The sequence below is a fragment of the Osmerus mordax genome, chromosome 26 (genome assembly GCF_038355195.1).
Source record: "Osmerus mordax isolate fOsmMor3 chromosome 26, fOsmMor3.pri, whole genome shotgun sequence".
In the NCBI taxonomy this organism is placed as follows: Eukaryota; Metazoa; Chordata; class Actinopteri; order Osmeriformes; family Osmeridae; genus Osmerus; species Osmerus mordax.
The window spans coordinates 6,901,007-6,918,779 of NC_090075.1; the positions used below are offsets into that span (position 1 = coordinate 6,901,007).

The following is a 17,773-nucleotide window of genomic DNA, read 5'->3' on the forward strand; positions in this document are numbered from 1 at the left end:
ACAGAAAACAGTCAAATCCCCACCACCATGAGCCCATGTGTCAAATGGTACATTCACCCACATCAACATGACCGCCCTCTTCACCACCATACCGACGCGAGTTCATTGGTTACACACAGCATGAGATGTTCCCGTTAACCCCGAGGTGACTCAAGGCTCAGACAAACTGAAACCGTGTGAGGATTTCTACACACTTTGCGTGTCAAACTCTGAAGTGCATACGTGTGTGTGTGTGTACTCAACTTATTTGTTGATCTGACGCTGACTGAAAGGCTGTCCTTCACCTTGAGCCAGTGCCCCGTTCACTTTGTTTCAGACAGCAACACTTAATCAAGGTCCTGAGGAGAGGAGAAGCTCACCCACCTTTTAACAGGGTCTTGTACGGCAAGTCCTGTTCTGAGTCAGGCAGAGCCGGCGGGCTGCAGAACAGCTGCTCCGAGAGAACAGTGCTGAGTGAATGTAAACGCGCAGGATTAGGAGGGATTACTCCATGCACACGCGGCGCATATGGGAAGTCAAATAAACACACGTGATTCGGTCCTCCAATATACATCTTATTTTTTTTTATTGTACTGACAGAAAATGATACCGTTTAACAAGAGTGAATGTAAAACATTCCCTGTCTGACAGAGGGACCAGGCCAGGGAAGGAACATGTAAAAGAGGGGATGTGGGGAGGAGAGGAGGGGGGTGGGGTTGGGATTGTAAGTGAGGGAGGGGTGGGGGGGAGAAAGAGGTGCATGCTGGGATGCGAAGATTCCAATTCAGGAGCCTTGGGACGCCACCTGTGGAGCACAAGAGGACACAGAAGCAGACTGAATGAATTGAAAACGGTCGAGAACTCGACACACACCAAAGAAAAATGCAGTTCTGAATTTGAAACGCGACTGAAAAACTCCCCAACGCTCATAACAGATCTTTCTTCTGGTGGAGCTGCAGCCCTCCACCCCCTTAAGGCAAGGCCCGTTTGTCTAAACATCCCCTAATTTGGTGGTTAGCACCTCATCTTTTCCCTCACGCGTACAGTGAACCCCCTCTATGGGAGGCGAGGGCGGCCTGTCCAAGACAAACAGAACTGGAACCCCTCCCGCTGGCCAGACAGGACAAAGACATCCAACTGCTCTGCCCTCCGGCCTGTTGTAACGGCTTTCCAGCACGTCACGGTCGAAGACGGTGGATATTGTTGGATGTTCGGAGAAAGACGTTTCTTTTTTACATTCAATAGGCACTGAGGTGTGGGAACCCTGTTATGTGTGAGAACCTGGCATGTCTGGTCTATCCACCCCCACTACCTGAGAACCGTATCATCATGACTTGGACAGATAAGTAAATAGTTCCTGCATAGACACCTTATGGCTGTACGGCAAGGCCAGGAGATAAGGACGCCGGGGGTAATAAGGGGGGTTGTGATGAGGGTGTGTGTGTGTGTATGATAAGGGTGTGTGTGTGTGTGTGTGTGTGTTTGATGAGGGTGTGTGTGTGATGGGGGTGTGTGTGTGTGTATGATAAGGGTGTGTGTGTGAGATGAGGGTGTGTGTGTGAGATGAGGGTGTGTGTGTGAGATGAGGGTGTGTGTGTGAGATGAGGGTGTGTGTGTGATGGGGGTGTGTGTGTGTGAGATGAGGGTGTGTGTGTGTGATGGGGGTGTGTGTGTGTGATGAGGGTGTGTGTGTGTGATGGGGGTGTGTGTGTGTGATGGGGGTGTGTGTGTGTGATGGGGGTGTGTGTGTGATAAGGGTGTGTGTGTGTGTGTGAGATGGGGGTGTGTGTGTGAGATGGGGGTGTGTGTGTGAGATGAGGGTGTGTGTGTGATGGGGGTGTGTGTGTGATAAGGGTGTGTGTGTGTGTGATGAGGGTGTGTGTGTGATAAGGGTGTGTGTGTGTTTGATGAGGGTGTGTGTGTGAGATGGGGGTGTGTGTGTGAGATGTGTGTGTGTGAGTGATGGGGGTGTGTGTGTGTGTGAGATGAGGGTGTGTGCGTGGGCCACCTACCTCGGCCGCGCGTCCATCTACTCGTCGACGTACTCGAAGGGCTCCGGGGCCTCCGGCTCCTGCTCCTCCTCCTCGATCTTGGGCCCGTGGGCCGAGACGGGCTCCACCAGCTCCTCGTCCTCCTCGCTGGTGTCCCTCATGATGATGATGCCGCCCGTGTGCAGCTGGAGCGGCGGAGACACAAGCCAGTCGGGGTTGAGCGCACCGGCAACTATCGGCCAATAGGGCAACACTCTGCTCTTGGGGAGGCGGGACCTTGTAATAGTCTACTTTTTGGGGGGCGCCTGCGCCGCTCGGCAAACTGTGGACCGTTTAAACGTCAGCCGCACTCAGCTTGGGACAGACGTGCTTACGTGACGGTAGAAGGAACTGTCAGTGAGGATCAAGCAAGGCTTATATGTGCTTGATTTGCAATGAGGCAAATGTGGGAGGGGGGGGGGGGTCAAAGTGGGAACAAACTATAAAAATGTCCGCCACAAACTAACCCACGTGAATGCATAGAGATAGAGAATGATATTGTCTGTGCGATACTGTTAGAGACCACAGGAAATTAACCCCTTTCCCAAACCATATTGCCTTTCTTCTGATTTACAAGTGTAAGAAACATTTCTGTTCTGGATTATTTTTATTTTTTTTAAAGATACTTGTTTTGTTGACCATAGGTGTTCGCATGAACTCAAACCCAGCTATGAAGGAACGATCTGTCTTGTCCAAACCATGACAGCTTAACACCAGAGGCATGTGTCCAAGTCATGAATTGCAAATGATATGACCGAAAAGGACCTTTACCAAGGAGTGCAAATGAATACAGCCTTATAAGGACATGCCTGATATGACCCGTGTCACAAAGTACCCCCCCCCCACCCCTCTAATGGGCCCACATTAGCAGCAGAAACCCTCCACCTTGTGGGAGTGTGATAGTGCTAAGTGTGTGGGTGAATACCCGCTTGTCTCGTGTTTATGGTGGAAAACTGTCAACGTCTACTGTGGCGGAGCCAGGGCTTTTTTTATTGGTCAGTAAGTCAATGAGGGTCGTGTGGGAGATCTGACACGGGAAGCCAAGATCAACGCCCTGAGGTCAGATTCTCGGCAGGGAAGATTAAGATCCGGGGGGGGGGGGGGGGGGAGGGGGAAGGTGGAAAAAGACGGCCGATAAAAAGACGACTTCATTGCCGTGGCCCATAAACACACATCAGAGACCCTTGCTTCCTCACACACGCACGCGGCGGCCTCAGTCAGCACGCCCACACACACACACACACACACACACTGCGTACCGGTTTGAAGGGCTGGTAGCGGCAGGTCTCGGGCATGTTGAGGACTTTGAGCTGCGCGGGCATCACCCTGGCAGGGTTCTCCAGCAGCTGGAAGTTGGGCTCGGGCTCCTTCTTCCTCTCCTTCTCCTTCTCTTTCTCCTTCTCCTTCTCTTTCTCTTTCTCCTCTTCCTTCTTCTCCTTCTCCTTCTCCGCCTCCTGGACTTCCTGAGATATTCAAGAGGGGTGAGCTCGGTGAAACTGTCAGACTGGGGTTCGTCTCCCTTCAGAGCAAAAAAGTCTATCCCCCAAGTGAGTTTTGGTTGTTGTTATACTGTGTTTTGAGGTGTTGCCCAAAAAAACGAGTAGTCTAGCTGGATGTCTAATCCCATAACGGCCGAAGCACAAGGCTACATATCTCTGCTGGGCGTCAAGTGACGTGTGGCGTCAGATCGATTTAACGAAGGCTCCAGTGGTCAGACATTCAAACAGTGCAACCTCCTCCAGGCCTGTCGGACACGCAGGAGTTAGGAGTTAGAAAAGGGGAGGCGACCCGAAATAACCTGTTTTGTTTACAACCCCCATCAAGCCCTCTGGCCTGGTTATTTGGTCCCCAAATGACACTCGCATTTCTTCTCCTCGGCTTTTCATTTGGGGGTCGAGAGCAAAGGCTACGCGACATTTGGCAAAAACAGGAGGCTGTTTACCCTCCCTGTGTGTGTATGTGTGTTTGGTGGGATAGTTACTATGGTGGACATCCAGCCTGATGGGATAACACCATACTAATCTTGTGAGCTCACATACTGATTTACCCCATGGTTTACTCTAGCCCCCATACTATAAACAACAATTAGGTTCCAGATAACACATGATCATGCTCTGATCCTTGGCTCTGTGGTTTGTGTGATACTGGGCTTGTCGAATGGAGGTCGAACCAAAACACGCGTCTCAACTTGAGACACGTAGCCAAAGTGATTGGTTTACCTCGAGGCAAAAGCCATATTTTCAACTATATGAGAATTGTGACTCTTCTGGTTTGCCAGGCTAGGGAATATTACCCCCTTGATCGATATTAGATTGGAATGAAGACCCCGTTAGGACGACGTAGTTCAAACCAAATGAACCCTCAACTACCTCGGTCTTCTCTCTGTGTGTCGCACAGAGAGAAGTGTGTCGCCCTGTGTGAACACATCAAACAGGAGAGACTGGCCCTGTAGCCCTGAACGACCGTGACAACCTCACTTGATGGAGAACATTCCGTTCGAGGGAGGGAAAAAAAAAACAGGCTCTGTGCCTTCTAAACTAGGGGACATGTGCAAGTGTCGTGGAAGGAAGAGAAAGGAAAGAGGGAGGTCTTTGGACACCCACCCTCTGATGGGCCTGATCCCACCCCACCAGGGCTGGGTGAGATCTCTGCAGCACTGCTCCACGGAGACATGAGATCTAGCATGGGGGGCCGAATCTGACAGGGTGGTCACGGCCTGGCCTGGACACCCCCCCACCGAACACTGTACTGGCTGCTGGGCTGACAGAGCCTCGTGTGTGTGTGTGTGGCTGGGTTGGTCCCATCAGCTGAAAGGGCTGTGGGACTCTACCAGGAGGGTGACTGAAAGGCCTTTTAAAAGGGAACGCTAGCCGTCACTCTGACATAACAAATCCAAATTGAGCCCAAGGCCCAATATATGGTAGAAAAAAAATTATATATAAAGATAAATAGTCAAATAAAATCCATCAACAATCCTTTTAAATGGACAGTATATAAAATGAATTACATTTGTACTTTTCTGAGGTACTGTGACTAAGTAACTTCTCGAGTGAACCTTTCTTTAAGGCCACACTTTAAGGCCACCTTTCTTTAAGGCACGGTGGATCTGGGTTGAGCTTGCGGCCTCTCAATGCCTGCCTGGGTCTGGGAACCATTAACACATCACCGCTTATTAAACGGCCCCAACCCTCTACGGCGTTCTCCGCAAGTGCGATTCAGGAACGCACTGGGCCATCGACACTAAAAACATCTCGTCTGAGGTTTCAAAAACCAAAAAGGAGAGCCGTCAAATGAACGGGCACATTCACAATGATGTTTGTCCTGCCAACAGACAAGACTGAAGGCAGGCTATGGTTGACGTCCACAACTCACCACTTCCATCTTTTCCTCCTCCTTCTCCTTCTTCTCCTTCTCCTTCTTCTTGGCCTTGGCGGTGATGGAGAGAACGGCAGTAGACACCTGGCACAGCGAATAGGAGAAGGGGGGGGGAATGGACCGAGTCGTGAATGAAGAGATATTGAGATGTATAATAGTGAAAGCTTGAAAACAAAAACACCCTTCGGCAAACACGGGACCCCTTAAAATGCGTGAGACGAGTCATCCACGTAATAACCACCGGCTGTGTTTTTATGACCTTATTAAGGTGCATCTCGGTTGAGGGAATGAGGAGACTCAGACACAGGAGACACAACCTACATAATTGCTTGACTGCTAACACGATGGGTTGTTCAAAACGGCCACAATAACCGAACCGCTCTGAAACTGCCCGTCGAAAATTGGAGTTCTGTGGACATCGGCCCCCAAAAAAAGAATACTGAAATGAACTAAAGTGATTCTGGTCACTGGCTTGTGTGACATCATATTCTTGCACAGACTCACCTTCTCCTTCTCTTTCTCCTTGGGCACCTCCAGGGCAGGTGGGTAGGCGAAGGTGGAGGGCTTGCAGTTGGAGCGATACTGGACCTTAGGCATCTGGACAGGACGAGACAGAGAGACTTAATGCAACATTCTGTTAAGTCAAACCCCCAACCCCCCCCCCCCCCCCCCCGTCATCCATCGGCCCTCATGCATTTGACAGGAACGATCCATCTTAACGACTAGAGTCCGAGCAAGCAAGACTATTGGAAAGCCTTAGGAATTATTTATTTTTTTTAGACATTTTTTGAAACTCTTGCTACTTCAGTGCCTGAGACTGTGTCAGAACTCGAGGGACAACATGAGGGAGGCGCAGCGTTCGAGGCGACTCTGGCCTGCACACCGGGTCGCTGGCCAGCCCTGATAAAAGACTGGCACGGCGACGATGCCAGGCATCGCAAGAGCTACTGGTAAACAACGCCAGCGTTGTGTGTGGCAGCAATGCAAAGCCCGTCCACATTGTCAGCTGTTCGGGCTGGAGCAGGTGAAGCCTGATGGAAGAGCCCGTCTCTGGAGGGGGCCGGTGGTGGAGAGGTGGGGGGGTTCATTCCACTGTTAAGCTCAGTCATTCCACCCCCACCACCCTCCTCCTCCTCCTCCGTCTGGGCCCACCGGCCGTGGCTCTTCCCGGAGCTGGGCTGGCCTCGGATCAGGAGGGGGGTCCAACACATGCGGCGCGAGCGACTAATATGGGGTGTAACGCGGCGCACACCTCGCCGGGTGTCAGGTGCTTTTCATTTGGAAAACAAGGAACGTTAACTCCCTCTCATGTCAGGCTAAGGCCGGCAGTGTCTCTGTGATCCCTGGGGATCAGGCAACGTGTGGGGAGGTGCCGGGGACCAATAGGACCGAATCCCGTCAGTGGATAGAATTCACAGTATGCCGTCTCTCACACACACACACACACACACACACACAGGGAAGCTACAGCCCCTTTGGAGGTGTGCGGAAGAAACGAGGGCCGTACCTTGAGGTCTTTGTTGAGTCCGATGATGGCGGTGGGGGTGAATGCCAGGGACAGGAAGTGGGAGAGGGGGAACCAGAACCAGAACTGGGTGAAGACCAGCAGGCCCACCACAGACGGCATGTGGGTGTGGCCCGTCCGGGACTGCAGGGAGATGGTCACGTTTCGGCCACCTAGACGGGTTAGGACACAGAAGGTCACCTGTCTGGGCCCCTTAACTTGGGATCCCTCTTTCAATGGTATACACAAAAACATATGTTATCCCCCAAAAAAACAATGATTGCATCACTCCAACTTTCCGAACCTATAAACTTGTGTTCCAATTCCTGCGCTAGCCAGAATCAGAGGAACGGTTATATAACCTGTCGTGCTAATATCGGAGAAAGTGCCAAAGATGAGAGTAAATGAGTCCAGTGACCATGACCGGGCCTTCACAATTGTCCTCCCAGAAAAGGTCATCTGTGTGAATAAATCAGTGTGATTTCTCTTAATCCCAAGCCAAGGACCTGGGTTCAGTTTTCCATTAGTCACTCATTTATGACCTTTTATCTTAACAAGATTAGAGGCCAAAAATAAGTAATTGAAACAATGTTCTGGCAGAAAGCTAGTGTGAGAAAGCCCTTCCCTACTGTGTGTGTGTGTGTGTGTGTGTGTGTGTGTGTGAGAGGATGAGAGGGGTTAGGGTGGAGACCCAGAACAAAAGCCATCCCTTGCGTTGGGAGGGGAGGATGAGGAGGAAAGAAGAGAGGAGTGGTGTCCAAGAGGGTGGGCTGAATCAGGCCAGGGTCTCAGGCCAAGGTGATGTCTACAGAAAAAAGAAAACGCTCTAAACACGTGTAACTAGGGAGTAACCCATTTAGGAAAGTCACAGAGACAATGGAGGTTAAATCATAGGCTCCCCTCCGTGCCTGCGCCCAGCTCACATACTCCTGAGGTAATTCAAGTGACGACCAGACCATTTGATGTCTTTATTTCGACAGCTCTAACTGCCTCTCAATGTCCCGAAACCGAGGGATTAACCGGTCGCCAGAGTGACTCACACATTCTCCCCGCCGTGCCACAGCAGCGCGAGCACACAGCGCTCTTTAAGAACTTCAGAAAGAGCAGCAAGCTCCTTTCTGAGGGAGAGGACCCCCACCGTGATCCGTTTTGGTCGATTTGCCAGTCCAATTTTCTTTCTTAAAAACACAGCGAGTGTCGAGTGACAAAACCTTTGCGTCAGCGCCGTGAAATCCCCCGGCGGCGACCGTATACACCAGAGATACCTGTACAACCAGAATATTCCGAGAAACGATCTAACTTAGGTACTGTCGTTGTCGGATAAACAGTTTTGAATAGGCCCCAAATGAGACCAGAGTCTGGTTCCTGCAACACATGAATAAATGAGTGTGAAGGGACTGGAGAGAGAGCAGGCATGGGGAGGGGGGGCGAGAGGGACTAGCTCCGTGGGTCCAAATCCTGAGTAATGAGCCGCCGAGATCATGAAATGGAGAGCTAATGGCTTCCGCCCGTCACATCTAATACAATTACCCCCCGAAACACCAGCCCGCTCGCAACTACACACTAATAAGACCACGCTAACCCACGTTCGTCACGCTTTCTGATGAAACTGGGAGCCTCAGGTTTCTCCTCTCGTAGCACTGGGCTTTCAAATTCAAGGTGAATGAATATGGAGGTGGGGGGTCCGCCTTTTCCATTCTGAGGTTGTCTGGGGTGGGTGAGGCAAAGTGTTGCAATGAACTGCACGTGTACAGAACCACAGGTGAATGAAAACGCCGTCTTAGTGTTTATGTGGGGCATGGCACCGGCTTGTGTTGGTCACGCGCAGAGGGAACCTTCTGGTGTCTCTCTTGGCAATACCCACGCTTCAATGTTAACGTTGTAGAATGCGTTTCTGCACTTGCATGCGTTCGGGGTATGCATATACACATCTGTGTATCTGTGTGTGTGTGTGTGTGTGAGTATATCTGTCAAGCTCTTGCTGTGATGAAATGCAGCTCCCCGGGACCTCACACGCACACAAACACACATGCTTGTAGGTAACACACACGGCCTAGCACGAGGCGCTGGCACAAAACAGTAAGCACAGGCGAGGGGACAGAGTCATGTGGCCGGGCTGGGCGCAGGCATGCCAGGCGCTAATGCACCTTAGCATGATCGCTTCCAGTGAGAAGAAACACAACACATGGGTGGTCAGCTGTGGGTTAGCGAGCACGCGTGTGTCTCTCTGTGAGTGTGAGTGAGTGAGAGAGAGAGGAAGAGAGAGGAAGAGAGAGAGAGAGTGGAAGAGAGAGAGAGAGTAGAAGAGAAACAGAGAGAAAGCCTGAGCAAAAAAGTCCAAACAATCAAGGGACAAGCACCGTGGACGCTGATCAACCTCTAGTCCCCTCGGAAGACACTGACCTGCATCGAGGATGCCCTGGGCCAGGATGGCACCGAACTTGGCCATGACGTCGTCGTGCTTATCGTTGATGACCTTGGAGTAGAGCTGCCGGAACTGGTTCACCTGCGGGGCGGAAGGGGCAAAGGCAACAGTGCGACGTCAGACACGGCAAGCACACCCGAAACGGACCGTTGGCGTGGCCGACGAAACGACCCTCCACGAGGAGGGCGAACGACAGAATCGAGCAATCCGGGGGAATCGGGCTGATCCGTGAAGGCGTCCATGGTTCGACGGTCGCTTCCTCTTCGTTGCGGCGTCGTTTCCACATCTGGGCGACCTTTCGTCCAACCTGACGCCGTGTCTAATTAGGAGGGCCTGGCACACCAGAGCAGTCGAAGGCTCACATTTGGGCCTGACATTAGGGCATACGAGTCCCAGTTCCCCTTCATGCCATTAAGAGCAGGATGAAACATCTTTACGAGAGCCACTTAAGGGCAAGGTGAAGGCTAATTCCGAGTCTCTCTTTTCCAGACTTCCTTTTATGTTTTTCCCCTTCCCACTTTCAGACAGACACTGCAGTCTGCCAACTCGCTGGAAGGGGGTGAATTACTGAGGCTAGGCCTAAGGGCCCTTAGAGCTGGTTACACGATGAAAAATACTGGTAATATGCATCGTGAAATTGTAAAAGTCGAACGCTATCCTGAGTGGGTGAGTTCACCCACCTGCGTGAGAGACAAGGCACATTCCCAGGTTAGGGGGGGAAAACAATTTAAAACGCAACTGCACCGAATCTCCTTGTTCAAAAGAGCCCCTTCAAAACCTCAGCCTGGTCTCACATTGAAAAACAAGCCTGCCGCAATTAATCTCCACTTCAAACATGAAACAAGTCTTGAAAATAATAACCATAAAGGCCACGCGTGTAAGGAAAAAAATAAAAAGCGAGTCCTGTTTGTTTACATAGGTGCGTATACCTTGTTCTAGGTGGGAGGCAGTCATTACAGCTGAGTGGGCATAAACACCCTGGAAGTCTCCCACCCGGCCATTATTTCTACAACCACGCGACTTTCATCCATAGAGGCCACACAAAAATCCAGAGCTGGGAGTTAAAACGGTCGGGGGTTTACAGTTTGGGTAAACACAAGCGCAGGGTGACGCCTGCTGCCTTGCAGTGTGAAAAAAGTTCCCTTTCTACATTCGCACACACCAATGCCACTCTGAGCTGAAAGGCAGCGGCACTAAGAGGGAGGGGGGGTCAGTGCAGCAGAAGTCAGTGAGCATGTCAACACTCGACCGATACCCGTATCACAATGGCAACTTAACGGCTTGGAAGATTAGCTGGGGGAAAAGTTCAAATAAGACTAATAGTTGGGAGGTGTACATTTTTCTTTACACCTTTTAAAACCACATCCAGGAAATTGATTCCCCCCCCCCCCCCCAAGTTGCCGTTCACTTGAGATGTCCTCCTCACCTTGGGGCAGGTCACTTCGGTCTGCTGGATCATGATGAGGGCGGAGGCGATGAGGGCCCCCTGCCTCACGTAGTTCACCGGGTCGTTGGTCATGGGCTCCAGCAGGTTGATGGCCTCCTGTGGGAGAGGGAAACGCAGAACAACAAGGTAAGGACAGATAAACTACACGGCGACCAAACACCAACACGGGGTCTTACCTCGCCAAAAACCATAAAAATAGCAGCGGCTCAATGTCATTCTTGGTTCATGACTACAATGCCGAGTTGCCACACTGGAGGAAGATGGGTGGACTAAGTACCATTTGCTTTGGATAGGCCCTTTAAGCCATTGCGCCACTGAGAGCTAAAGCTCAGCCTCTTAAAAGTGAAGAGGGCTGTGGAGGATAAACAGAGAAGACCTCCAGCCTGCTAAGAGGGTCTCCGGCAGCAATGTTTGGACCAGAGCTTTACCAGGTCCTGAGACTTAAGACCTGGCATTGCAGAACCGGGTAGCCAAGATGCTTGACGCTGGTATTTGCCGTCTGTTGAAGTGAGGGGAAGGTTGGCTAAGAGATGCAACCGCTTTCAGAGCGTACTAATGACAATGATGAACGACAATGACATTTATCAGATGCAAACACTACGTCTGCGTACTTAAAACACTCAGTATGCGAGAGAGAAAAAAAACACACGAAAAATGTTTTCCCGTGAATGACCAAATTCTTCCTCCATACTCCTCGCCCTCCACTCCCCTGCCCCCCCTTTTCCTTTCCATCTCCCTCTCATCAATAGCTCTGGTTTTCCACAGCGGAGAAGTCTTCCTCCTCTTCCCTTCATCCTTCCTACTCCTGTTGTCCCGGCAGCTCTGCCAACTCCACGCTGCCAGGCTCACAGGCGGGAGCCATCCGCTCTGCGGCGTTGTAGAGAAACAAACGACCCCGGCGACGGCGGGGGGAGAGAAAATAAACCGCCGGACCTCGAGGTTTTCTGCTCGGCCTGCCGTGGCCACGGTGTAGCACGGCAGAACACCCCGGTGTTGAACGATCCGCAGGGCAGACGCCGGGGAGACCGCATCCCCTTCCTGATTGGTCGGCAGGTGGGGTTTAATTGAGGGCATTTACTGTCGGGTCCAATGTGGAGCGGCGGCTGACGCAGAGCATGCAGCGGAGACCGTTACTGTAAACGGACAACCGCGTGTTTCACTTTTTTTTTTTACAGGTTCAGAAAAAATAAAATAAAAATGGCTGCATGAAATATTAATGTTAAAATATGTTGAGGGTAATAAAATAATGGCAAGCCACCTCCTACCTTTTCTACTCAGAGTACCGGGCTGTTTGATGTGCTCATGCAAAAGGTGCAACCGTGACACACTGTCCAATTACTTAGAGTGAGCATATTAAGCACAGTCCATCTAGACCCAAATTGCTTTGCACTTGAATATTCATGACAGCAAAAAAAAAAGGCCACATTGCCTGATCGGTTGTGTTCTGAATAGTCCATGTTCTGAATAGGTAGTCTAAACAGCCTAACCCTGCGGGTCTCTTCTTTTTTTTTTTTTGTCATTGCGAGTGCAAATGGAGAGCAGAAATAACTCGAAAAATCTAGCCCCCAGGTGTGCTGTGTAAATGATGGCAGGGGCTTGTGGTCTCTTGTAATGGGTGACCCACTTCTCCAGACACAACATCATCAGTCCTCTCCCTGAAGGCCAGGGGCTCCTGTACTGAGAAACTGACTGGTGGTCAGAGCGCTGGAGCCTCTTACAAGTCCCATGTCTAGCCAGGCCCAGTCCAGAACATTCTCTCTGGGCTTCATCCATGGCCCAGCTGTAATGGACCATGACTTTGCTTGGACTATGCCGCACCTGAGAATGATCAGCCTGCATCGTTAGGCCTTTTTGGGTCTGGCGATCCCTCTAATCTCTTCCAGACCGTGCTGTACCAGTCTCGCCGCAGAGTGTACACCTCGGTAAAAGACATGCCAACTCGACCACCAAAACAATAAACCTAACTCTTGTTGGGTTGTTCCTGCTCATCGCCATATTCACGGCCATAAAAAAAAAACAATGTCACACCACACAATTGATTTTTTCGTGTATTGGATTGCATCGACATGAACGGCCCTTCATTCACGGAGCAATCAATTGGTCTGAAGGAAGACGGGGAGGGAGGGGCTCGCAAAAACAGCGGTCGTTGCTAGCCAACCAGGGGCAGTTTCGAGGTCTGCTGCCGCTTGTCTTTTTCATTTCCCAGGTTCTTAAAAAGACCCCTGTGCACAAGCACAGGTCATCGCTGCGTCAGTGACGAACATGTTCCCTTCCCCAAATGGACCACGACGGCAGAATATTACACAGGAATAAGCACTTTCGACAGCTCTGGCTCAGAACGTTTGCATTGCAAGGTGCAATGAGAACCTTGCACGACCCAAAAACAGGTCGGCGGGGAAAGGTTATTGTTGTTGTTTTTTTGGGATGCACAAAATAGTGCATGTCCTTTAGTCGACGCACCACATTAATGGATAATGGGACATTTGTCATTAAAAAATATACAACCCGGGTTCAGGGGACCTGCGAATTCAGCAGACTGAAATAGAGGGCTGTGGGTCACGCTGACTTCAGAGCTCCCAAGTAAACAGTTGTTGAATCCCCTCTGCCCATGTTAGATCCTCCTGGAGCCAGCTGGGTACGTTTAGAGCCCCTCTGGGCCCCAGCCTGGCTGTGCCTCTTTCTGTGCTGATGCTGTGCCAGTGCCTCTTTCTGTGCTGATGCTGTGCCTCTTTCTGTGCTGATGCTGTGGCTGTGCCTCTTTCTGTGCTGATGCTGTGGCTGTGCCTCTTTCTGTGCTGATGCTGTGGCTGTGCCTCTTTCTGTGCTGATGCAGTGCCAGTGCCTCTTTCTGTGCTGATGCTGTGCCTCTTTCTGTGCTGATGCTGTGGCTGTGCCTCTTTCTGTGCTGATGCAGTGCCTGTGCCTCTTTCTGTGCTGATGCAGTGCCTGTGCCTCTTTCTGTGCTGATGCTGTGCCTGTGCCTCTTTCTGTGCTGATGCAGTGCCTGTGCCTCTTTCTGTGCTGATGCAGTGCCTGTGCCTCTCTGTGCTGATGCAGTGCCTGTGCCTCTCTGTGCTGATGCAGTGCCTGTGCCTCTCTGTGCTGATGCAGTGCCTGTGCCTCTTTCTGTGCTGATGCAGTGCCTGTGCCTCTTTCTGTGCTGATGCAGTGCCTGTGCCTCTCTGTGCTGATGCAGTGCCTGTGCCTCAGATCCTGCAGGGCTCCCCAACACAACGCCTCTGTCACCTTTTGAAGTGAACAAACTACAGCTCCAACGCTGCATGCACTCTCGCTCACAATATCAAGGTGTCCCAACTAGTGGCATGTTTTGCAAAAGAGATGAAAGGTACAATTACTGGCTAGCGGCTGTCAAGTTGACCTAGTTGTTAAGTTGATCGGCCAGCTACACATCAAGAATAACATTATATATCCTCCCAAAGCGAGAACCCTCAAATGAAGTGAATGGCAGCTGGATCCCTGCAGGACGGTTAGGAGTTTATATAACTTAGCCTTGTTACGGGGGAATTAACAGTGGCTAAATAAAGGGATGATCTCACCTTGTTGCCAGTACCAGCACAGCAGATGCCGAGGGCCATGGCAGCTCCACAGCGCACATGGGGGTTGTAGCTCTCCGACAGGAGGGACACCACACTGGGGCACTGCTCCGGGGTCCTGGGCGGGAGACAACCAGAGAGAGACAAGCATGGGTGACAATGAACGGTACCGCGCAACTAAAAAGACTGAGCACACTGGGAATGAGTGAGACAAGGGCACCTCGTTAGAGTGCAGATTATTCTTGGCACTGCGTTCATGCAAAATCGATAACCATTTATCCTCATCAGGGGGGATTAAGGAGGAATTTAGTGGGATGCCTGTCTGGGGTCAATCCTTTAAGAGGCTGTGATTCTGTCAGCTTGGCTGGCTTTTTATATGAATTGATCCACTTGGGGGAGGCCATGATAATTGTGAAATTATACGATGAAAGGTAAAAGTTGAAAGTTCAGAGTTAAAGCCATAGACACAATGGAATATTCAGACAGTCACTCAACAGATTAAAGGCAGTGCACTGGCAATACTCTTGTGGTTGTAGGGAGGGCCAAACTCTGAGTTAACAAAACGTGTTCGTTTGTGTATGAATCATGTGAGAACAGGAAATAGGGCTATGATAAATTGGCCTGACACCTTGCCATGTACTTGCATATTTTTCTGTGAGTGTTGGTTGGGGAATGTGAACCACCGTGTAAAACTATTTTGCAAGAAGAACATTTCTGTATGGGTCTACACCGTTCGCACCTAGTCCGAGAGTATTTCTTTGCAGACTGATGTAAAGTGAAGAGACAGATTATGAAGATGTACTGTAGGGAAGACACACTGACAAAGTGCACATCTCATTAACCTACCACTTCACCCAAGGCAAAGAAAATCACCTAGTTGTGAAGCTAACAATTCAGTTTACTTAAACTTTCAACCCAAGGGCTTTTAGTCCAGCCACACTACCCCTGTGGTGAAGCTAACATTCTGGCTAACCTCTGCAGACCATAGCTCCTAGCATCTTGCATTTCATGCAGAGTTGCCAGGACCTCCTTCCCCATCACATTTTCCTGGCTACCATCTGAACCCACATTCTCACTATAAGGATCCTCCGCACGTATTCTTTTTGAGCCTTCAAATACCTTTTACCAACTCTCCCTAGTCCGGGCAGCTGTGTCAAGATGGTTTCTTTAAACAATTTACACAAGGTGATTATGACCATTCCCCATCCAATCCCACCCCTCAACTCCACTACCTCTACTGTTCAGTGAGGGAAGAGGCTGGGTGGGGGGGTGGTAGTGTTTGAGATGAGACTGACTAGGGTGGGCTGAATGGAGGGGGAGTCAAATCTGTGTTTGGGGCCTCCATCTCCTGCTTAGCACCATTGCACCATAGTACGAAGGTAAGAGCCATTTGCCATTATGCGCTTCAGATGTGAAGTTAACTTAATGGGCTCTGCGCTAACAGGACTGAAGTGGTCCTGGAGTGAGCAGATGAAATCCACTTTGTTGCTCTTCCCTCTAATTAAGGTTTGAGATCAAAGGCCATCACCAAGACACTTTGGCAGCAAGTTTAACCAAATTCAGTTGGGTGAATACCTTAAAATCTTGTATTTTTTTGAATAGTTAGCAATAAACATTTAGGCAATATAGAAAATAAAATATGTAACATTTGAAGGCAAAAATAATAACGTATGCTGAACTTGCTCAGACAAAGAGAACAGGATTTCCTCTGAGCCAAAACCATAACTGAAAGATGTCCTTCTAAATAGAGAACGCATTATCCACCACCAGTGTAATGTCTTGACTTGAAGTCTGTCACCAGGCAGACATAGCCTCCTTACTTACTTAAAGACCATGCAAACAAAACAACTGAACACCATAGATGAGGTCATCTGCAGTTTATTGAGCGTGCTCTGGCTGGTCTGAAGTAAAAGGCTGGTGATAACACCAACATTGCCTGTGTCCCAAGTGTTGCGCCAATTGAAAAAATTACCATGCAAGTTCCTAGAAAGATTTGGTTCCTTGTACTATGGCCATAGCCAGTCCATCAGTCAGCTTTTAATTGCAAGTCATCCAAAACTGATAGGTGGTAAACTGATTTATTTTAAAAGGCCTCCAAAAACTACAAATCCTTCAAGATTGCTTTGCCACCAACTTGCATAAACGTCACAATATGCCAACTCTCCTAGACAACTGACGCTTTGCTGAAATTGGAATCTTTTCTGTTCCATTACACAATCATTCGCATCTTAGTTTGAGCAAATGCAGAATTTTCTTTCTTACATTTCACAGGTCATTTCATGTAAAAAAATAATAATAATAATTGTTGAAATAATGTGAACGTACACTTATGCTCAAACTCCATTAAACTGCCAATTTAAACCAGCGTCTAACTTTATCCTAACAACAAGTAGTATAAATGGACTGAAGTCTTCATCAACACCATCATAATAGAATCTCTATCTGTAATCAGATTCTAAAAAAGCCCCATAGGTTTCACTGACAGAATCTGAAACAGTGTTTTGGTTCTGTGCTAATGAATTGCAAACCCTCCCAGGGCCTCTCCTTTAGTACCCAACATTTCTGCAGTGGCGTTCTCCTGCAGTCTAATCTCCACAGGCCTGTTTGGATTAAGCAGCTCATCTCAACTAGCACCGAGGCTTTATTTGATCACAAATGGCAATCAACATGAGATCTGGATCGCCTTTCAATTTCACCAACAGGGATATAAGATGCTATTCTGGTAGCTGGATGACGAGCACACATCTATACTTAGATCTGCCCCGTCTCGTGGAGCAGGCAGGGTGGGAAGATAAGGGAAATGCTGTGGCCAGGTTGACTTCTGAAACTTGGATATTTCACAAAACCTGATATTAATATTGAGTACATGAATTTCATTGTTGAAGTAAGGGCTATGGTTATCCCAGAGCGTATATCTATTGGAGTCCTGGGAGGAGCTAAAACAAATGTTTTATTTATTTGTTTGCATTTTTTGAAAGGTAAACTTCGCAATTAGTGTGCAGGGAGTTGCAGTAGTTTGGGCCGCAAAGTAGTCAAACCTTTTACAATGGGTTTCATTTGAAGCCCATTCTCAAACATAAGTGAATTGTCCTCGGGTCACTCACAAGGTTAGGGAATTTAAGTGACTCCAAAAATCAATCTTCATCTATGTCCCTGCCCCTTTCTATCTTATGACTGAGAAGGGAGTGGAGCAACATATAACCAAGCCTATAAAGTTGAACTCAAAGCCCAAGCCTCTAAATGTCAGCCTTAGTCTCTGTAATACTGACACTGAACAGAATTAAATCAAATTGCAGGGTTGACCAGTAGTGCTGAAACACTGCTCGCAGGCTCAAAGTAACACAGATGCCTTATTATTTTTCTCATTAATGCTACCACTGAGTGGACATAAAAAAAGTTAGGTGTAAATGTAAAACTGAACATGTTAAGTGTGGTTAGACCATCTCATTTTAAAATACA

The 17,773-nt window shown here is 49.3% G+C and overlaps 1 protein-coding gene across 1 annotated transcript in view; it reads right to left on the reverse strand.

The window, feature by feature from the left end:
- Positions 1–543: 543 nt before the first annotated feature.
- The window catches only part of psmd1 (proteasome 26S subunit, non-ATPase 1), a 35,289-nt gene continuing 18,059 nt past the window's right edge, over positions 544–17,773 (reverse strand). Inside the window, exons 17-25 of the mRNA XM_067229975.1 lie at positions 14,318–14,432; positions 10,740–10,856; positions 9,292–9,394; positions 6,892–7,061; positions 5,889–5,981; positions 5,382–5,468; positions 3,269–3,472; positions 1,992–2,155; positions 544–784 (exon numbers count right to left, since the gene is read on the reverse strand). Of these exons, the coding sequence (XP_067086076.1) occupies positions 2,009–2,155; positions 3,269–3,472; positions 5,382–5,468; positions 5,889–5,981; positions 6,892–7,061; positions 9,292–9,394; positions 10,740–10,856; positions 14,318–14,432 (1,036 nt within the window). The 3' untranslated portion in view covers positions 544–784; positions 1,992–2,008. The remainder of the gene's footprint in view (positions 785–1,991; positions 2,156–3,268; positions 3,473–5,381; positions 5,469–5,888; positions 5,982–6,891; positions 7,062–9,291; positions 9,395–10,739; positions 10,857–14,317; positions 14,433–17,773) is intronic.